The sequence below is a fragment of the Prionailurus viverrinus genome, unplaced genomic scaffold (genome assembly GCF_022837055.1).
Source record: "Prionailurus viverrinus isolate Anna unplaced genomic scaffold, UM_Priviv_1.0 scaffold_42, whole genome shotgun sequence".
Lineage (NCBI taxonomy): Eukaryota > Metazoa > Chordata > Mammalia > Carnivora > Felidae > Prionailurus > Prionailurus viverrinus.
The window spans coordinates 1,790,134-1,812,138 of record NW_025927609.1 but is presented as its reverse complement, the minus strand read 5'-3'; the positions used below and the strand labels follow the sequence as shown (position 1 = coordinate 1,812,138).

Here is a 22,005-nt window from a genome sequence, read left to right as displayed (position 1 = left end):
GAACACGTGGCCAGAGACAGCTCTCCGGTGGCAGCGATGACCGTGAGACATGCAGGTATCTGCTAAGTGCCGGCCACCGTGAGTTTGTCTACGAGTCCCGGGCCTCACCGGCGCCTGCTGGTCCCGGTGGGGCAGACGCCAAGAACCGCCACCGAATCAGCCACGGCCTGACCGGGACGCGGTCGCCGGGGTCAGTGGCCTGCACAGCAGGGCAGTCAGGAGGGCACTGGGGCGGCAGTGTGGCAGAAAGGGGGGTGCGGATGGGCGGAGGGGGCAGGGAGCCCCAGACCTCCTGTAGCAGCGGACCCGACCCAGCCGCCACGTCGACGCCAGCACCCCAGCGTGGCCTGGGCTCAGCCTGTCCGTCCCCGACCGCACCACACGCACAGGCACGCAGCCTGACAACTGCTCAGAGTCACCTACTTTCAGGTGAGGACTGGGCAAAGTCACACGGGGCCGCCTACCTCCAGCCTGCGAAACGGCACAGGTTCCTCGAGGGGGCTGTCCTCTGTCTGGAGGGTAATGGGCAGACCCTGCCAACACTTTCATAAGCATCACGGATGCCGTGATCCGGAATTGTACTCCTGGAAACTGACCCACAGCTCACCCAAAGCAGCACGGACAGACAGGAATGGAAACAGCCAGCACCTGCCAAGCAGACGGTGGGACGAGTCGCTCCGAGGCCCCTGGGGAGGCGGCGGCCACGTGCACGGCTCCACGTGCTGACGGAGCAGACCAGGAGCCCCGTGACGCAGACTGGCTCTGGAAGGACACCGAGAGCCAGTTGGTGGGACGTGGCCACCGATCACCCATCCAGTCGTGGTGTTTATTTTTTATTAAAAAAAAATTAACGTTTATTTTTGAGAGAGAGAGAGAAAGAGCACGAGTGGGGAAGCGGCAGAAAGAGACAGACGCAGAGTCCGAAGCAGGCTCCAGGCTCCGAGCTGTCAGCACAGAGCCCGATGAGTGGCTCGAACTCACGAAATGTGAGATCACGACCTGAGCCGAAGTCAGATGCTAAACCGACTGAGCCACCCAAGCACCTCCTCAAATGTTTTTGACGAGCGCAAGACCAGTGAGTTTCCCAAGCGGACTGGACACCTAGGGACGTGCCAGGCACGGGGACACCCCAGGACTACATCTCGACCTCACACTCCCCCGTTCTAGACTTCCCAGAAGAGCCCGGAGTTGCCCTGTGGCTGAGCGTGGCTGCGGCACAGCAACATGGGTGGGCTCACACTTCCCACAGGGACCACGGCCCTGGTGGACACGTCACCTGCACAACATTGACTTCGCAGCACAGAGGAAGTCCCAGAGGCTCAGCCAGCCCAGCAGCAACTCAGAAGGGGGGTGGGTGCTCCCCGGTAGCCGGGCAGTGAGGAACCCCCACCCCAGGGAAGGGAAGGAGGGAGGGATTCTATCGAAAGTCAAGTACACGAAGCTCAAAGCCAGAACTGCTTTCTCCCAGAGTTCTTTGCATCTGATTCCAGCAGAGCAGAAGGAAGGTGCTGGTGGGGCGGGGCAGAAAACCTGCCTCGTGGACAGCAGACAGCTGGGGGTGGCCAGCAGGGGAGGGGGAGGACAACCCGGGGACACAGCACGGCCACCCCCTGGGCCATGGCACCGAAGCCGGGATTGCTCACAGATCCCGGGGCGGGCCAGAATCTCTCTGTAGTCTACCTGCCGCCCTCCAGGTGATCATGCTAACGCCATGGAGAAATGAGACACAAGGACACAGTGGATTCAACAAAGCGTGTATTAAACCACTTATTGGAAACTGGTTAAGATTAAGGCACTCTGAACTTGACGGTCTCCTTGAGGTTACAACACGTGGTGCTCTTAGGACTACTTATAAAATGCGGGGACCAGGACAGCCTCCCAGACGCACTGGTGTGGCCTCGGTACCCCGAAGGGACTAAATGCGCTGTATGAACAGGGCACAGCCCCACACCGTTCACGACACAGCGTGACCTCACGTACATTACTGTATTAACACAAGGGCTGCTGGAGTCTGCTACAGAGTTTTTCTTATGAATAAAAGTAGAAAGTCAAAATCTGCAGGCTGCTATAAAATACTTAGGAATGTTTCGTAATACTTCAAATTGCTATCAGATGCCCAAGAAGTCAGAAAGAGATAGTCAAGAGTTTGTACAGTTAGTGTCTCAGCTTATGGACATTGCAGGACAGCGCGGTCACCTCACGGCACAGGCCGACGTGGCTGGGGGGGGGGGGTGTCGAGCGGTGTGGGGTGTTGGATCACACTGACCTGTATTGAGAACTTCCCGTGACACGTTGGAGAGCAGTCCCCGACGGCACAGTCACGAGTGCGAAAGCGGAACACATCATTTGTCTTTGCACCTGTCGACCCACCTCCCCGAAGCTAAACGTCTTCCTAATCCAAAGCAATGTGGCGGTGGCCACCGGGACTATTTTCAGAGCGAAGAGAGGCAGTTCACACAGCTGCTCCACGGTCTGCATCCCCGATAGGAAGGATGTGGTCATTTACTGAAGCCACAGATCTTGCTCTGAAAGGCCTGGGGCCAACGGAAGGCACCGCAGGGTGTACCCGGAGGCCACGAACAGCGTCCCAGCCAGAAGAGCGCGGTTCCAAGCTAGGGGTCGTGTGACAAGCAGGACAGTCAGCAGTGTCTCTGTGTAGCACGTGGAAATCCCTCTGGCCGGCCCTGGACACCCTGCCCGACCCCCCAGTGGGCAGAGCCCCGCAGAGGGGCCCACGGGGCATGGTCCCTTCCTCCTCGGGGACAGCCTGGGGACCCTGTGGTCCCTGTGTGACCATGTTGCTGACAGCCTGACTAGGGAGAGCCTGGTGTGGCTACACACAGGACCCGGCGCCGGCCGTCACCAGGGCTGAAAAGGGAGTGGGGCAGTGATGGCCCCTCCAGGCCCACGGCCCAGAGCACCTGCTGCTGCCCCTGCAGGGGGCTCTAATGCTTCATCTGTTATTCAAGTTTTCACTGGAAAAAAATCTTGGTGTTCCGGTAAAAATACAAATTAAAATTTAAAAATTGTCCAGTAAGCAGTCTGAATTTTGACAGAAAAATTTCTTGGTGAAACACCTTTGGTGGAGGAATGAAATCCAAGACTTATTTGAAACGGAATGAAACGGAACGGAACAAAACACAGATTTAAGGTGAATCTAAGTTCTCCCGGACGCTGCTCAGAGCGGCTGGGGTCAGAAGGCACGGCCCGGCAGACTGCGTCTGGGCGCCCGGCTCCCCGGGGGGCTGCCACGCAGGGCGCACAGCCGCCGGCCAGGTGATGGAGGGCGGCGGGGTGACAGGGGCCCTTCCTCCCCCGCCGTGCGCGCACAGCGCGCCGTCGGGCACAGGGACGCGAGGACAGAAGGCGGGACGGAGGCCGGCTGCCCCGTCCGCGGTTGGCTTCACCAGCGGAAAAGGGTAGCAGGATGTGGGCTTTGCCTCCTGGAAGAAACAACACAACCGACCGACCCCCCTGAAAAGCTTCGTGTCTGCAGTGACTAAATACAGATACAGAAGAGGGAACAGAAGCCCGCGGGTCTGCAGGGCGGCGGCGCCGTGCTCCCTGGAGCCGTGCGGGGACTGCTGGGCACGTGGCTCAGTTGTTCTCAAACCTGGCATACGGGTTTTCCTCTTTAAACAGACCTGGAACAAAACAGACCTGGTTATAAATGTGCTCACACGGTAGGAAACGAAGTCCAAGGACACAACACAATTCAGTGTTTCGTGAACACTGTGGCTCTAAGAAAAAGGGTGTTCCGAGCAGGTTCAAGCACCACGCTTCACCTTTTTTTTTTGTAACTATTTCTACTTATTTATCTATTTTGCGAGAGAGAGAGAATCCCAAGGAGGGGCTCGATCCCACAAACCGTGAGATCATGACCTGAGATCAAGAGCCAGATGTTTAACCGACTGAGCCACCCGGGCGCCCCTACGCTTAACCTTTTTGAAAGTCAAACCACAGGTGACTTTAAAATTGAAATAAAATTTACCAGAAGCAGTCATCCTAAGAAAAGCAAACCTAAGGAAATAAAAACTTATTGGCTAATTCTCTCTAAGAGGAATTAAGAAACAGCCATTATTTCTCCCCACAGCAATTGGCTAGTATACAGAAATTAACAAAGCACCCTAAATGTCCTTAGAATTAAGGCTACGAAACAATGAGGTGACTGTCCACTTCACCACCACCAAGTGCTCTGACGTGGCTAATATAACGCAGTCGTAAAAATAAATCTCTGGCGCTAAACGCTCAGGCCTGGGAGTCTTCTCTTTGCAGTTCTGAACACACAGCCTCTCCCTCTCTTTAAAAACCTGTATCGCCCACACTTTTCTGGAGCCGCTGCACCAAGTGTATGTGCTACGGGGGGGGGGGCACGGGGCGGGAGGGCAGCCAGTGCGGAGGCGGGAGGGTGGCCCGTCTGAGAAGGACCGCCGCCTCGGCCTTGGGAGGAAGCCCACGGTGGTTCTGGTAAAGGGAGCCCGTGTGCCAGATGCCGAACACAGTCGTGCTGGAGCAGGACGAACGGAACAGCTCCCAGCTCTACTTCTGGTTTAAAGGGGGGAGACTGTGTCGTGATTAGGAAACCAGACGCCTTCTGAAACCAAGAGAAGGGTGTCCCCCGTGCAAGTACGCGTGCCTGGCCCGCCTCCCCCCTGGCGGCCCCCCGGGAATTCTTCCACGCGGCTGGGTCTTTGCAAAGTCCAGTCCATCAGGTGGGCTTTATGTCGACAGGCACAAGCGGGCTTCCTCAGGGCAGGTCAGGGCCTGGCGCACCACCAAAACGGAGGAGTGAAGGGCCTCGGTGAAGGTCACGGAGAACGCCCCGCGCCAGGAGCCCCGGCCCGAGGCGCCACCTGGCCTCGCACACACGGGGCAAGTGGGACACTGCAGAGGGGTCAGACTTCAGATGCTACTTGTGCTTGGCGATAAAGGCACCGTGGTGGAGTCTGTGTGTGAGTGCACGCGGACACGTCTCTCTCGCCGTTCACGGTAACGTCAGTCAGGTGCCAACAAGCTCCTTTCAACACTTCAGTATCGTGAAGCAAGGTGCCCGTGCCAAGGACAGCTGGCGTTCACTGGGCACGAACGTGCGCCTGGAAGAGGCACCGGGGACAGACGGCACCGTGCCGACACGACCACTGACACGACGTCACCCACGCGGGGGTCCGCCCTCACTTAGGCTGGGGACCTGACACCGGGTGAGTGCTGTGGGCACCGGGGACCTGATGGGCCAGCTGGGAGAGGAAGCCGAGGGGCGGGAGCACACGAGGGAAGGCTCTAGCAGCTGCTAAACATCTCACCTGCAACCAAGGAGACACAACGGCAGGGGGAGAGGCGGTCAGGGCAGCCTCGGGCCCCAGAACCCACACCTGGCGGCTGGCAGGGTCGACCCGAGCCTGAGGCGACACGCACAAGGGCGTGACAGTCAGAGGAGGCCTGCGTGGACGGAGGGGCCAGCCGGTGCTGGGTGGGGGTGCCGAGTCAACCGCACGGCCAGCAGCCCACCAGAGGGAGCCGAGGCTCCAGGACCCACTGCTTTAGTGCACAGGACCTGAAAACACCACGAGAACAGGGTGTTCCCTGTACAGACACAGAACTCCAAAATGAGGGCGTTAGTTAGAAAAGATTTTGAGGGGCACAGTGGCTTGGACGGTTCAGCATCCAACTGTTGATTTCAGCTCAGGTCGTGATCTCAGGGCTGTGGGATCGAGCCCCACATTGGACTCTCCGGACAGTGCAGAACCTGCCTGGGATTTTCTCTCTCTCTCAAAACAAACTTTCCAATAAAAAAAAAAAAAAAAAAAGGAAAGAAAAGATTTTGCAATTTTCCTAATCAGATTCAGCCCAGAGCCCAGCTGCCAGGTGCACCCGACACACAGCAAATACTGCTCAGGCCATGAGGTCCACGAAAGCACCGCGGCCCAGAGCTGGAGGCCCCGTGGCAGTCATCGGCGAGAGCGCAGTGCGGCCACTTCTAGCAATCCCAACAGCCCCAAACAACAGCATGGCCGCGGATGTGGGAATCAGCAGAGAACCAACTCAACCCGGGAGCAGATTTAATGTTCTCGCGGACTAAAACATTAGTATCCCCCCAAAATCCCTCCAAACAAAAACCAAAACCAGATGAATCACTTGGTGGCATGGAGACCTCTGGCTAACTCCTTTAAAAGGCGCGCGGCCCGCAGTCAGGTGCGGGAGCAGCGGGAGCACCAGGAGCACCAGGCGCAGGGGAGGCCACACGACCGGTCAAGTTCCGCCCCCTCATCAGCCAATGGCGCTCAGGAATCCGGCTGAGAGTAAACACCCTAAGGCTTCACCTTTCCAGACATTCCCTGGAGTTATCGCCTTCCGGACCGCGCAGTCTAGAACCAACGGCTCCTCCCGGAAGCCTCAGCCCAGACCCTGCAGTCACATCTCACGGCCCGGAACCCACTCCCAGACAAACAAAAGATGCAGTCAGTCGATCCTTACCATATTTTTTTCTGATTTCATCATGTCTGGATTTCATTTCTGCTCTCCTAAAAAGACAAAGAAATCTCACTTAGCACCAAAATATAACACGATGTTAAATGATGTACCTTCAGCAGAGAGAGTGGGGGTCTGTCCTCTTTTCCCGGGAAGAGACCAGGGACCAGGGTGGGGACAAGCCCGGCCGCCAGGCCAGGCAGCGTGAGGCTGTTTCAGCATCACGTCCTTTGATTCTGAGTTTCAACAAAAGAAATTCAAATATCCAAGACTGTATTTTTTAAAAATATTTTTCATGTAGAGAAAAACCTGACGTCAGATTCTGAGGAAGGTTGGGAACACGCAAACGTTAGTTTTTACTTAGGGGCACACGACGTTGCGGGGACAGCGCAGAAACCCGCCGGGCCTCAGCCCCCGCCGGCAGCTGACCTGACGCGGCAGCGCCTCTCTGGGCCACCATCGCGTTCCACGGGCAGGGACAGGAGACCCGCCTCCCTCGCCCTGTCCCACAACCCATAGGGGCGCACCCCACGGCGGGGGTCGTTTCCCAGGGCCGCGCAGGCCGGTTCCCGAGCCAACGGGGACCTCACCTCTCCTCCTGCCGGACCCTGCGCTCCTCGCGCTCCCGCGCGGCCTTCTCCTCTTCCTTATCGGGCTTCCGGCTCCTCTTCCTGCGGCAGCAGCAGGCGCAGCAGCACGCGGCCAAGGCCAGCAGCACGGCACCCCCCACCACCGACAGGGTGATGATCAGCGCCTCGAAGTTCACTGCAAATCCCAGCGGGAGGGAGCCGGGGGTCAGGACGGGAGCGGGACCACCCCCTCCCCCACAGGCAGGCCGCAGCCCGCGCAGGGGCCCCTCCTAGGTCTCTCGGCATGTTCATGCGACTTAAGAACAGTTTACCGGCCAACCACACAGACCCAGGCCACAGGGTCCGAAGACGCTTCGAGCCTGACAGACGGTAACAAAGCGGGCCCGCCCCGAGGGACTCCTCCAGACGGAAGGGGAGCCCCGTGCAGCTCAGCTGATTATTTACAGCCAAGTCCGCGGCCCTACACGGCTGGCCCTTGAACACGGTTCACACTGCGTGGGTCCCCTAACACGTGCATCTTCAAGACCTACGGGGCAGAACTCAAGCGCACCTCCTCTCCCTGAGATCTCCTTACGAACACCTCCCCCACGTTGCTGCAAGGACACAGTGCGGAAGAACACAACACACAACACAGGTGCTCGTCGGCTGCCTGCGTGATCATAAGGCTTCCGTCAACAGATGATGCGTTACGTTTTCAGGGAATCGAAAGCTGTGCGTGGATTTTCGAGGACGTGTGTGTGTGGGGGGGGGTGGTCAGTGCCCCTCACGTGTACGTTGTTCAAGGGTCAAGTGCCCTGACTGCCCCCGGGGAGACCCTGTGAGCCCCGCGGGCCCAGCCCCTGCCCCACCCGGGGCTTGAGGACAGGCTGCTCGAGGATTTTGTCATTTCCTGTCAAGACCCAACTTCCGAGGCAAACAAGTAGTTAAAACAAGGTTCTCGATTCTTTCAACTTCTTTTAAAGATTTACAAACCCAAACCAGTCCCTATTTTTCTACTTAATTCAAACCAGAGAACTCGAGTTTTCACTCATCCAGTTAAGTCAGCCCTGGAAGAGGCTTCAAGAGCGAACTCCCCCCCGTGGATGGTGGAGCGTTCCCGGCACTGAAGTTAGAAAGTCTGGCCGCCACACAGAGCTGGTCCCCTCGAGTCTCCCCCGTTTCCCGGTTTCCCGTTGGTGGCTGGGTGGGGCTTGCCAGGTGGGAGAGGGAGGCCGACCCCCAGTGCCCGGCGCCCTTCAGACCCCACTCAGGCCCGCACAGACCCTCACGTTCAATGCAGGCCGGCCGCTGGCCTCACACACTCTCTGTGCTTTGTTCAACTACGTTCTTTTCTTTTTTATGTTTATTTACTTTTGAGACAGAAAGCATGAGCGGGGAAGGGGCAGAGAGCAGGGGAGACAGAATCCCAAGGAGGTTCCATACCACCAGCAGAGAGCCGGACACAGGGCTCGAACCCACGAGCTGCGAGATCGTGCCTTGAGCAGAAACCAAGAGTCACAGGCTTGACCGATGGGGCCACCCGGGCGTCTCTGTTCAACTACTTTAAACAGAAACAGGTGTTACATCTGAAATGCCTTCTGGGCTTTAGATCGTGTGTTTTCTTCCCTCCTTTGACCTGTTCTGGAAGTGCCGGCATCACAAAAATTAGCAGGAACAGGTGTAAAAAAAAAAGACCTTTGCTGGCAGATGGCATCATCTTCTGACCAGAGAACTTCAAAATAATGAACTTTAAGAGCCAATCTGATCAGTAAGACAGCTGGCTCTGAAATATATCTACCCCCTCCCCCCCACCTCCAAGACAGCATTTCTGACGAGCAGCTAAAACCAGTTACAAAACAAAAACAGACATCTGGTCGTGACGGAGGAAAGTACCAAGGGCCCCTGTCCCCACAGGCCTACGCGGGAAGGCTGTGGCATGCTACTCGAGGACGGAAAGACGGCCTCCGTGCATGAACACCAACCCTGCTTCTGCACGACGGTTTAACATGGCAAAGATCTTATTTTCCCCCAAACGGACACAGATTTAAAGTCATCACAGGTAAAACCCCAGAAGAAGTCTGCCGAGACGTGGGTGAAAGAATTGTAAAGCACCCACAGCACGAGATCTAGATCTGGTGCTCCCTGACGTGTGGGGGCCCCCAGTCTCCCCAGATGGCACGAGCCCCACCCCACCCCCACTCTATTCCCACAGAGAAGGTCCTCGGCCAAATAACCCTACCCACTCCTCTGCAGTGCACGCGGGGACCCACGGCGGTTCCCACTTATCCCCGATGGGTAAGTAGCAGGCTCCCGTGCCCGCCTGGCCCTCGGGGTCAATTAAACCAAGCACGTGCTCTCTCGGGAAACAGGGGCGCGGCAGAGCCTGCCCCCCACCACCCCTGGCTAGTTCCTGTCCCCCTCCCCCAGGCTGAGTCACCACGAACCGCAAACTGCTGTGGCCCGCTGTGGCTCTGTCTGTCCCGAGTGAGGGGTACGGCCAGCCCCACAGCCCTAAGGTGGGAATTTCATTTCACAGGCCAGTGATCAAAAATGCCCCCACCTGAAAGGTGTTCAATATCATCAGTCATGCGGGAAGAGCAAATCAAAGCCACAACGAGATGCCACTTCAAACCCGCCAGACGGACGAAAATGAAGGTGACAGATTACCCCAGGCCCTGGCAGGGATGTGGGACAAGCAGGAGCCCCGGTCGCCTGAAGGAGCCCTTCTTGAAAGGCGATGAGTCCGCCATCCCGCCGCTCAGCATGTGCCCAGCGGGAGTGAGTGGGGGGCTGAGCACGTCTGCAGCAGCATGGGGACCCCGGGCGTCCCCGGCAGCAGAGTGGGCACAGGGCGCCAAGCGGCAGCGAGACAGGCAGCCGGTACGCGTGGCGCACGAGTCTCAGACATACCCCTGAACGGGGAGTCGGACACACCAGCACGCTTACTTTAAGTGAAGGGCGGGGCGGGCAGCACTCCCTGGGGTGGCAGGTCAGTGCACTGGCTGCCCACGGTCCCAACAGGGACAGGCTGTGAGCGCTGGGAATGGTCTACACGCTTTGCTGAGTGCAGATCATCTGTGGGCTCGTGTGAAAATTCACTGAACGTACGTGTGTGTGCGTACACGTATGTGTTTACGTTACACGAGAACAGGAAGGGAGACTTAACATGTGTGCGCATCATTAGAAGTTATGCTTCAACTTTAAAACACCTTGGGGGCACCCGGGTGGCTCAGTCAGTTAAGCGTCAACGGTTGATTTCAGCTCAGGTCATGATCTCGCAGTCCATGAGTTCGAGCCCAGCGTCGGGCTCCGTGCCGACCGCTCGGGAGCCTGGAGCCTGCTTCAGATTCTCTGTCTCCCTCTCTTTCCACCCCTCCTCAACTCATATGTGCGCATGCGTGTGCTCTCAAAAAATAAACGTTAAAAAGTTTTTTTTAAATAAACGCATAAACGTTAAACAAATCACCTCCTAAAGAAAATAGAAACAAAAGCACCTCAACAGTTCGTGCTCAAAATGCCAAGGGCTCCCTGGTCCAGGACTGGCCTCTGTGGGGTCTCAAAAAGGGTTAACGTCCCCCACGAGAGAGCGCCTACAGAATCCGCCACTCGCAGGCAGAAAGGGACAGAGAAACGTAGGGACCTGACCGTGCTGACCTAGCAGGACTCCAGGCACACAGACGCCAGCAAGACGCAGTCCCCAAGCTGACCCTCTTCCCTCCGCCTCGCAAGCGGGCCTCCGGCACCCCGGGGACCCCTGGCTGCCCTCCCAGAAAGCACGCATTCTCACTGGCTTCCTGACTTCCTGCAGGGAGCACGTGTTCTGGCAGCTTATGCTAACTGGGCACACCCAGACTCCCCCCGACAGTACTGCCTCTGCAAGAGTTCCATGAACACGAACACTTACCCCAGCAAACGCCCCAGCGTGCAGAGCTCAGCGTACAAAGGGAGCTGGGCGGCAGGATCCTGGTCACGGGGTAGTCCAAGCACGCCTTATTGGTGTTGCACCAAAGGCACTGAAAGAGACGAACGTTTGCCAAACCCCAGAAACGCAGCGCAAACACCAAAGAACCAGACGGTCCAGGATACAAGCCCAGCCACACCGTCTGCTCCCCCTCAGTGGCGGACCAGAAGGCCGTGGTCCTCACCCCGCCACGGCAGCTCCACCCCGCCTTGCCCACCAGGGCCGATGTTACTCAAACCCTCTTCCTTCAGGCACCCCGCCCAGCCTCTCGGCCTCCGTGCAGTCCTGGAAGCCGCCAGGTGGCTTCCCGCCCGGGGTCTTTGCACGGCCTCCTCCCTGTGCCCGGAACCTTCTTCTCCAAACACACGCCCCTCAACCTCCTCCACAGGGCCTACCTGCCCCACCCCCCTACTTCCTTCCCTTCCCGACACACAGTCTCGGATCGTCTGCAGGAGGACAGGCGGGACCACACTCATTACACGTTTGCTGGTGGACTTTTGCAACCTTGGCAATCGCCGTACAAAGATCCTACCTGTGGTCTCTCCGACCGCACCGGCCGTTAAAGACAATGCAACCAAGGCTCAAAGCGTCCCTCCCAGGACCTGAGATTACTGCAGTGACATGCCCGCGGTGAGCCATCCAGGTGGCACTGACAGGGCACGCACACAGTGTGCCCTCAGCCTCCCCTCTGGCCTCCCAGGCCCCTACCTGTCCTTCCAGAAACCCGCGTGCGCCCGAGGACCCGTGTGGGCAGGCCTCCCGCAGCCCCTGCGCCCTGCATTTCTGACCGGACCCGTCTGCGTCCAGAGCGGGCCCACACCTTGAGACTTACTGCCCGCCCGCCTGCTGAGATGGGGGTGCGTGTGCCCCCACAACGTCCTCCCACAGAAGGGCGGGCTGGACCAGACGATGCCGTGAAGTGCGTACTCCTGAAGCCAGAGCGAGGCAGGACACCAGGCTCCTTTGCAGCCGGGAGGCCTTCGACAGTGACATCTGCCGCTAAAAAGCCACGCCACCAGGAAAACGTGCAGACAGGTGAGCAAGTTCAGGGTTACCAACAGTAAGGTCTGAGGCTGCAGTAGCAACAGCCTTCAGTCTTTAACCAGCAAACACAAGGGTCCACTCAGACCCTATGACCCGACACGCTGCCAAGTGGTCAGCAAGTTCTCTTCTAAAAGCGTGACCATGGGGCGCCTGGGTGGCGCAGTCGGTTAAGCGTCCGACTTCAGCCAGGTCACGATCTCGCGGTCCGTGAGTTCGAGCCCCACGTCGGGCTCTGGGCTGATGGCTCAGAGCCTGGAGCCTGTTTCCGATTCTGTGTCTCCCTCTCTCTCTGCCCCTCCCCCGTTCATGCTCTGTCTCTCTCTGTCCCAAAAATAAACAAATGTTGAAAAAAAAAAATTAAAAAAATTAAAAATAAAAAAAAATAAAATAAAAGCGTGACCAGCATCCTAGGGCAGAAACCACCCGGGCCGTCTGTCCTGACCTGCCTCGCAGGGTTCCCCGCTGCCAGGAAAGGGAGGACAGGCTGCGTGGCTCTAAACTATCCTCGTAAAACCCGACTGGAGGGAGCTTCCCCTACGGTCCCAGACAAAGGCGTCAAAGCCCAGGGACTGCTCGGGGAGCCACACGGGATGGGGCAGAGGGACACTGACGGGCCCCACACGGTGGCGAACTTTCTCCGGCGTGCCTTTCTGCTGGTCCCCGACGGCCAGCCGCACACATGCCTGTGTGTCAGATCCCAGGATGGTCCACCTGGAGGAGACCGCCAAGAGCACCGGGCCTGCTACAGGGCGGCTGCCCTCCTGCTCGAGGTCACACAGGGTCAGCACGGGAGCATCCTGGCTCCCAGTCTTCCCGGTAATTCTGGTGAGCTGGTCAGTCTGAGCCCAGGACACCAGGCCCTCCGGGCCGAGGGCCCACATCTCTCCTTGCCCTCACCCTTCTCCGTTCCCAGGTGAAAAGCCCAGAGAGGAGCATCCACCCCAACCCAGGACAACTGATGGAGAACGCCGGACACACTGCGAGGACTGGGGGGCCCACGGTGCGTGGGCGGCCCTCATTCCTGTGGGCAGGCCGGTTGGGGAAGCAGACTCCCCAGCCCTGGCTGAGCACCACGGCAGGCGGGGCCTCTGGGAACTCGCAGGACACTCCCGGCCCCATCTTGGGGTTCCATGTGCAAAACAGAGTCACGGTCCCCGTCCCCAACAGGCCTCTATGCTCTAGTGGCATCGACACGAAAGCACGGGCCACGGGTTCACAGTTGCAGATTAGACGCTAAATGACGCCCAGCCCAGTGCCCATCCTTCTCCGTTCCCCTTGCCCTCCACTCCCCCATCCTGCTTCTGAACACCGCCCCCCCACCAAGCCCACCAGCCTCAATGAGGCCTCCTGCCCACTCACACGTGTTCCCAGCCGTGGGGCCCAACCCAGTTTATAAGCCCAGACACCTGGTCACAAGGTAAGCATGTATGTTAATGACGCTCAGGTGATATCTGCAGTTCTCACGAGAAGGTTCACTGCTCCTAAGAAAGACTAAAATGGCATTCGACACCCATTACAGAAACTATCTCCACAAACCCCAGACGGCAGAACCTTTAACACCCACAAGACCCCCCCCACCCCGCCGTGGAGAGTGGGGGTGTCTACTTACAGAGACGTTTTTCAGGCACTCCTCACAGGTCCTGTTTGTGTTCTGAGAACAAGCTGCGGGGAAAGGACAAACAGGTCACTGAGAACCGCTCACTGGAAACACCGGCCCAGGCGGCCAGGGAGGCACGCAGTCTGCACTCTGAACCACGGAGACGAGCAGCCAGCCTCCCAGGTGCAGCAGCGGGAGTTTCCAGCCTGGCTGCAGGCCGGCCACCAGGGAGTGTGCACACGCAGCCCCAGGGTCCCACCTGCAAGGGGTCGTGCGGAGAAAGGGGCCTCGGGGCACAACGGCCGTACCTTCGGGGAAGAGGAGCGGAAGTGGGCGCGTAGCACGCACCCAACTGGCCCAGGCCCGCTGGCTCATCGGCACAGTCTCTGGAACCAAAGGCCACGGCAATGCCAGGCCCGTGGGACTAAAGCCAGGCCTCGGCCCCCGCCAGTCCCGCCCAGACCTGAGGGAGAAGCCCCCCCCCCCCCCCGAATCTGCCGGCTCCAGCCGCTCTTCACGGCAGGGAGGGGTCACACCCCACCCAGCCAATAGCCCCGGAACTAACTCGCAGCCGGGGGGGGGGGGGGGGGGGGGGGGAAACGTCCAAACCCTCTCAAGCAGCTGCCGTCTTCCGCACCCACAGCTGAGCGCACACGCTTACTCCGAAGAGAGGTCCGTGCCACCCCGTGAGCCACCAGAACCGCACCCCACAGTCGTAAGGAGCGACCACTTTGCAGGCGCCGGGGAAACTGAGATTAGAAAGGCTGACGGGGCCAAGTCCGCGGAGGCGGAGCCCCAGGGGACTGTCGGCCGCGGCGGCGGGAGGAGAGGTGGCTCAACCTCACCCACGCACCCAAGCGCTTCGCTCAAGACGCTGGGAACACGTGCCCACTTTACGGTGCCAGGGAAGCCGACGACAGCCAGATGCGCGCGTACAGAAGGTGGGCACACCGGTGGCGACGGAACGGCGCTCGGCCACGAGGAGTGCGCCACGTCACGTGGACCGACGGACACCGGACACGGACGACCACCCGCCGGATTCCACGGGCGTGCGGTTCTGAAGCCGGCAAACTCATCTGCACCGGGAAAGGGACGGCGGCGGCCTGAACCCTCCGGAGAGACGGGCACGTGCTGGAGCGTGACGGGGGTCACGTGGGCGTCACTTACCCAACGGCACACGTAAGACTCCCGTGTTTCACCGCACGGAAGATTTGTCTCCAAAGGAAAAGACAAACGTGAAGCTCCAGGTCACGACGCACGCGGGGAGGTACCGGGACGAGCGCAGGATGTCTGCCGCGGACTTCGCCGAGCTTACCAGAGGGTCCGGGACGGGCCCCACGACGGAGGAGACCCAGCCAGACGTGAACAGCCGACACCCACGTGGCGGGCGTGCGAGGGAGCGCTCGCCGTGGGGTCTTCCCACTCTCCCGCGCGTGTGAACGCGCTCGTGACGCATGACCCCGTCCGCCCAGGGGAGGAGCTCCCGTTTCAGTCCCACGCGTGCTCATGACGTCCGCGAAGCGGGACTAACTCTCAGGCGCGTGAAGCCTAACCCTTCTACCTTCCACGTGCTAAGCACGATCCCACTTTGTTTAAAACGAAAGCCCGCTTGTCACGGGCCATCCCACGGCCGTCTTTCCGCTGGCACGCCACTGGCTTTACCGTAAAGCTGACTTCCAACTACTGTCCTCAGAACGACAGACTCAGGGCGCCCGGGTGGCTCAATCGACCGAGCACCTGACTCGCGATTTTTGCTCAGGTCACGATCCCAGGGCCGTGGGATCGAGCCTCACGTCGGGCGTGCTGCGTGTGGAACCTGCTTGGGATTCTCTCTCTCTCTCTGTCTCTCCTCGTCTCTCTCGTGTGCTATCAAATACAAAATAATTTAAAAATTAAAAAAGAAAAAGAACAGACATAACTTAGCTCCACGGAGGTAAAGAAACAGACAAGTCACAGAACACCTCGATCTCTGCCAGCACCACTCAGAGGCGGGGTCGCAGAGGCGCCAGGACAGGGAAAGGAACAGCACCGCCTGTCTCAGAAGCCCTGTGCCCTGGAGCCGGGAGGCGGGCCGGCTGTGCCAGGGCCGGGGACTCGGCCGCCACATCCAAGCACTCCCTCTGTCCGTCTGCCAAAGGGCCAGGCAGCGGGGGGGCCTCAGTGTCTAGACACAGTTCCCCAGGAAGGGGGCCAGGGCTCCTCGGAGAAGCAGCTGATCCCAGAAGTGGGGCACAGAGAGGACAGAATCAGCCCCAGACAGACTGCGGCATCACAAAGTGGCACCAACTTAGGAGCGGATAACAAAATAACTCAAGGACCCAAAGGCCGGCTTGAAGACCGGTGGGGGGGGGGGGGGGGGGGGCGGGAGTCCTCCTTGCCAAACAGGGACAATTTAAAATCAAAGGGATTGACAGCCACGGACTCCAGCCTCTTGAACACTCCAGGATTTCACCCGGACGTGGAGTAAGTACGGAGAAGGCCAACTAGCAGAAGCAGAAGCAGAAGCAGGGGGTTTGAACGCCTGCGGTTCTGCCATCATCGGGGAAATCTGGACGCCAAGACCACCACGCGCGCTTGTGAGGTGACAAGACACTTGCGGTCTCAGAGCGCCTCCCCAGTTTCATCGCTTATGAAGACAAAGTGCACCTTACAAGCGCCCAGAGTATCGGCAGGACGATGACAGGACGACGGGACACAGTGGCAGCAGGCGCCCCCGGGGGTGCAGGGGGCAGCACACGGCCACGTGCGGTGGAGTCTGTCAAAGGCACTGGAATCCAAGTAGAGGACACCAGGCAAGGCCAACTGGGGCTCCTTCTACAGAGTCGTTTTCTGGGAACAGACTGGGGAGCGGTGCTGGGTGGGTGGGGAGACATGCTGGCCAGAAGCCCCGCACGGTCCTGGACGCGGGCAGGGGACGGAATGACACTACCGGGATGACGGGTACACCGGGTACACACACGCCCTACGTTACATCTCCAAGTACTCACGAGTCCTGTCGATGCCAACTGTCTGATTTTGACCCTCAGAGTCCCATGACGCACAGGAGGCCCGCCGCAGAGAATGAGGGGCGAGGGGGGAAGGGGCAGGGCCGCAGGACGACGGACCCTGACGGACCGTCGGGCGGTCTGGAGGGGGGAGAACAAGCAGACTCGGAGCGAGCGCAAGGCAAGCATGGAAATGCTGACAACAGAAAGGCATGCGGAGTTTGCTGTGCGATTTATTCCTTCAAGGTTTCGGCAGCTTCGATCTTTTCTAAACAGGCAGGCAGGGAGCCACCGTGAAAATCTGCACGACTGCCTGTCACGCCCACTCAAGTCCTTTTTTCCTTCCTTTAGCGAGAGCAAAGCACGCGTGCAGGGGAGGGGCAGAGAGGGAGAGAGAGAATTCCACGCAGGCTCCGTGCTCGGCGGGGAGCCCCATGCGGGGCTCCCCAACTCACGACCCTGGGATCACGACCCGAGCAGAAATCAAGTAGGACGCTCAACGGACCGAGCCACCCAGGCGCCCAAGTCCTTGTCGAAAAATTTTATGAGAAAAGACGTACCTCTCGTCAATCTTAGTCGAGTGGCCACAGGGAGCAGGGGGGTCGGTACGGGAACTTTTTCACGGGAATTTTTTTTTCTGTTTTCGTTTGTAACGTCTTTTTGAGAGCTGGACTCATGTCAACTACACCCCGAGATACACACCGTAAACCTCACCCATCCCACGGTGTTGGGACCACAGACCCGTAGGAGTCAACGGAGACCAGCCCTCCGCCTGCCCCCGCCACGACCACCAACCGGGCAGACGTTCAACACAAGCAGAGACACCTACACTGGACAGTCTTCCCGAAAAGAGCCGGCACCGGGAAAAGGTTGTTCTGTTCTCTCCCTTACGAAACACCTCACCGTCTTGCATGGCTGGCAAGGAAAATACCCCACTTGCTGCCGCCGCGGACGGCGGGGGTTGAACTTCTCGGTCACGGGACACAGACCACGTCCTGATGGCCGCAGACCAGCACCACGGCCTCCTGCTTCCGGAGTCCAGCGCTGTGTGTGAACACGCCCGTTCCACAAGTCCCCCACTGAGAGTCTGTTTACCAACGATTAGAAACCTTCGGGCGTCACTCACTCTGATAAAAAGGTCTTTCTGTCAGGATACGCTAACCCATGGCCCGGTTTCACGTACTTCCCTAAAGTTCCGGGCGAGGCCACCAAGGCACACGCTAGCAGGGGTGTGACGAGATCTGTCCTGTAAACATAAAGAAACGAGCAAGTACGCATTTACGGAGCCCGCGTCACACACAGGCAGGAGGGCGGCACCTGGCCGGCCCCCGGCACAACAATCCCCTCATCGGACACTGTGCCCCCTCTGCACGGCGACAGAGAGCACCTATGCCATCCGTGTCACTTGAGAATCAGGGGTGGAAAAGTCATTTAGACGAAAGTCCTGGTCACCTTCCTGTCCCAACAGAGAAGAGCTGAGCGGCATGGTACACGTCTTCCTCAACTTATGATGGGGTTTCGTCCCCAGAAACCCATTCAAAGGGGGAAATATCCTATCAAAACTCCGTGTAATTCCCTGGTCTCTCTCGAAACCCTACAACACTTCCGTTGGCCTGCGGACGGGCACAGCCCCCTGGCCCACAGCCTGTTTTACAAGGAGGGTGGACGTCTCGAGTAGTTGACCGAATACCGTACCGAAGTGACAGGCAGACCGTGTGGGCCCAGAACGGTCGTCGGTGTGCGGGGACCGCGTGGCCGCCCAGCCCCGGGGTGACACGGCGTGGGGAAACTCCAGGCACCGTGTTTACTGAACGCACATCCTTTGGCACCGCTTACGGTCGAAAATCCTAAGCCGAACCCTTGTCAGTTGGGCACCGTCTGAACATACAAATGACATGCACCACCTGTATACACACTGGAAGGCCCTTACGACTGGTTTCAAACGCCGTGGTTCTCGGCGAGAGACGGGCGGGTGAGGAAGCGCATCCCCCCCAGTCCTGTGCCGTTCGCAAGGAGCAGTCGGGGCGGGCTCCCACTCCCGACCTGCACAGGCCACGGCTGAGCTCCTCTGTATCCTTCAAGCGGCTCCGAGGTACGGAGGAGTCGCGGGGATGGAGTCTCACCCCCCACACGAGGTGGGCTCCACAGGGCCACGGAGGGTTCTGTAAATTTAGGAGTTTCGCTCTAAAGACCTTCAGAGCATCCTGGGTCCCTAACGTCTCCATGCCGCCAAACACACAGTGGGACGTTAGGAACCGTCAGCGTGGGACCGCTGTGACGCATTCGTTGAATCTGCACGCCTGTCGTGGTTGACTTACGTGTCACCTTGACGGGGCTCAGGTGCCCAGACGGCTGGCAGACATTTCTGGGTGTGTCTGGGCGGCTGTTTCAGAGGAGATCGGCATTCGAATCGGCTGGCTCAATAGTGAAGACCGGCCTCACCGTGGCCAGTGGGCAGCACCCAGCCCACAGAGGGGCCCCCACAGAACAAAAGCAGAGCCACCGTGAATTTACTCTTTCTGCCGAAGCTGGGACGACCACTTTCTCCTGCCCTCAGACACCGGGGCTCCCGGTTCCCGGGCCCTCCTACATGGAGGAACCCGGGCAGCCTCCCCGGGGCTCCGACTTGCAGACACAGGTCCCGGGACCTCCCAGCCTCCACAGCCACGCGAGCCCACCCCTCACGACACATCCTTCCCCACAGCTGCAGACCCCCTGCCGGCTGTTTCTCCGTAGCGCCCTGATAGCCTCGCAGGGGGACCAATGATGTGAACGCCACAGTCACACCCTACAGGGCGACGGGCGGTAAGCAGCGCGTGCTCTGGGGAAGGGGGGACCTCAGCGCCCCAACAGTGCCCCCGTCCGAGGAAAGGCAAACGAGACCCGAGGGTACCTGAGTGGGAAACCCTCCCAGCACACCGCTCCTCCCGCGTGAAGGAGTTGCTGCAGGAGAAACAACAGTCCGCCACCTTCCCCCGAGGACCCGAGGACCGGAGGACCCGGGGCGAGTCCACGGGACGAGTAACCACCGTGAGCTCAAGGGCGGAGGGGCGGCTGAACCGACAGTAAGTGCAGTGCCACGTGGCAACCGTTCTGATCTAATTCCCTAATTAAAAAACCAATGAAAGTCACCAAAGGACACCGCCACTCATCCCAGCACGCCAGGGCAGTTAAAAAGCAGAGTGGTCAAACTCGTCACTTCGGGGCACCCCTGACCCGCCCCCTCCAATTACGCGGACACACACCCGCCAGCCCCTGAGAAAGACCCATCTCCGGCAGGTTATCCATTCCGGTGCGGTAACAGGTACCCACTCCACGTCTGCGCTTGGAACCCAATCCCGACCAGAAGAGCTCTGTGCACCGCGTTTCCACTGCCTCCTTACGAACGTCCAGAGAGCTACGTCCCAAGTGTCACAGGCACACACACATTTGGAAGTAGATCAGAAGAAAACGAGTCCTGTACTGGAATCACGGCAAAACTCAACAAGCCGGGATAATACTGGCCCCAAGTCAGTCCTGCTTGTGGAGCCCTGGAAACAGGTCCAGAGGCCTACCGGTGACCCCACCACCACCACCAGTGATCACACGGGTACCCCCCACACAGCAGCTAGCGCAACACTTCAGACACACCCCAGCTTAAATGTTTCCCTGACCTGCCACCAGGCCGGGAGGCTGAGTCGGAGGACCGGCCCCCCTCCACTGGCCGGCAGGAGGACAGCCTCCGGCACTACTCCATTTCTGGAATCTTCTGAGACCTCAGCTTGGCCCTAGGCCATACATTTCCTTCCCTAGCAGCCTCCGACCCACCCACCCAGCACTCAGGGTTTCTTGGTCACCACCGCTGTCCCAGCACCTGGCAGGGCGGCTGATAAGAACAGGAGATAAACCAAGGAAGTACCCCCACCCCAGGTCTGTTGAGTGCAGAAGCAGAGTCAGCCCCTTCAAAGCGGCCGATACTACAGCTCTCCTGACTCCACTGAGCCATGCAGTAACTCGAGTACTCCTTCCCGAGGGGAGTGGGGCCCCAGGCGCCACACCAGTGCCCGGCACCCACGCCTCAAGGGGCCTGGCCCCTGGACACCGGCTACCGACCAGCGCTGGGGCTCCAGCAGGTTAAGCTCCACTTCCTGACTCAGAAACTAACCGCCAGCTCGGTCAGAGAGGGTCGAGTGAGACTAAGAGGGAGGGCGAAGTACTCAGGATGATCCTGCGGGTCCCGCTGACACCGCCCCGCGACCGAACCAAGACAAAAGGCCGGTCTGCCCCCCTCCCGGCGCCCCCGCTGCAGCTAGACCAACGGGAAGGCCGCAGCAGCCTGGGGCAGCGACTGGGCACGGCAGAGACCCCGGGGCCCCTCCACCTCCCTGTCCCGGGACCCCGGGACCCCGGGACCCCGGGACCCCGTGCCCCCTCCCCCGCCTCCCCAGCCTCGCCCATGGACCCCGCCCCCTCCACTTCTTCCCCCGCCCTGCCCCGGGACTCCCCGCCCCCTCCACCTCCCCGCCACGCCGCAGGACCCCCCACCCCTCCACCTCCCCGCCACGGGGCCCCCTCCACCTCCACTTCCTCCTCAGCCCCGGGACCCCCGCCCCCTCCACTTCTTCTCCGCCCCGCCCGGGGACGCAGCGCCCCCTCCACCTCCTCCCCCGCCCCGGGACCCACCTCCCCCCCCCCCCCGCCCTCTCCACCTCCCAGCCCCGCCCAGAAGCTCTCAGCCGCCCCGAGCCCCTCACCCGCTACGGACGGCTCCTGAGCGGCGGTCACCGAAAAGAGCAGCAGGAGCAGCGCGGCCACGCCAACAGGCAGCTCCCAGCGGGGCACGAGCCCGCGAGTGCCGCCGAACGCCATGGTGGCTGCGGCCCCGTTCGTCGGTCGTCGGTCCGTCAGACGTCAGCCTTACGCGCTCCACCTCCGCGGACGGGCTAGTCAGTCTCCCCCTGAAAGAGCAGCACGCCGGAAGTGGGCGGGGCGAGCGGCAGGGGCGAGTGCGCAGCCGCGATTCCCTGTTCGCCCCGCCCCCAGCCCTCCGGCCTGCCCCCCGCGGCTTGTGTTCCCCGCCTTCCGGAGCGGCGGGGGCGGGACTCCGTGCGCGTGCGCGTGCGCGGCTGAAAGGCGGCAGTCTGGGCCGGGCTCACTGTGGTTCAGTGCGCGTGCGCGGCCTCAAGGGGCGTTCAGGGGCGTCGGGGGCGCGGTGGGCTGGACCCTAAAGCCGTGCGGAAGTCCGGTGCGGTGGCCTCGGGGCCCGGTAGTGCCGCCGTCGGTGCCAGGCTGGTCCCCGCGCCCGGGCTGCACTGGACGGGACCTGTGCTCACGGAGAACAGCTCGCAGTGAAGCTGTCACCTGAGAGAAGCCTCGGGCTTCGCCCGGTGTGGTCGCGGAGACGCA

The 22,005-nt window shown here is 60.0% G+C and overlaps 1 protein-coding gene across 1 annotated transcript; it reads right to left on the bottom strand.

Annotated features, from left to right (window-relative positions):
* Nucleotides 1-1,742: 1,742 nt before the first annotated feature.
* On the bottom strand, nucleotides 1,743-21,571 carry PTTG1IP (PTTG1 interacting protein). Its single transcript, XM_047847001.1, has 6 exons — nucleotides 21,354-21,571; nucleotides 13,649-13,701; nucleotides 10,939-11,047; nucleotides 7,056-7,230; nucleotides 6,472-6,518; nucleotides 1,743-3,644 (listed from the first exon to the last, which is right to left on the bottom strand). The coding sequence occupies exons 1-6, from the start codon at nucleotides 21,466-21,468 to the stop codon at nucleotides 3,598-3,600; spliced, it is 546 nt and encodes a 181-aa protein (XP_047702957.1). The 5' UTR covers nucleotides 21,469-21,571; the 3' UTR covers nucleotides 1,743-3,597.
* Nucleotides 21,572-22,005: the final 434 nt, after the last annotated feature.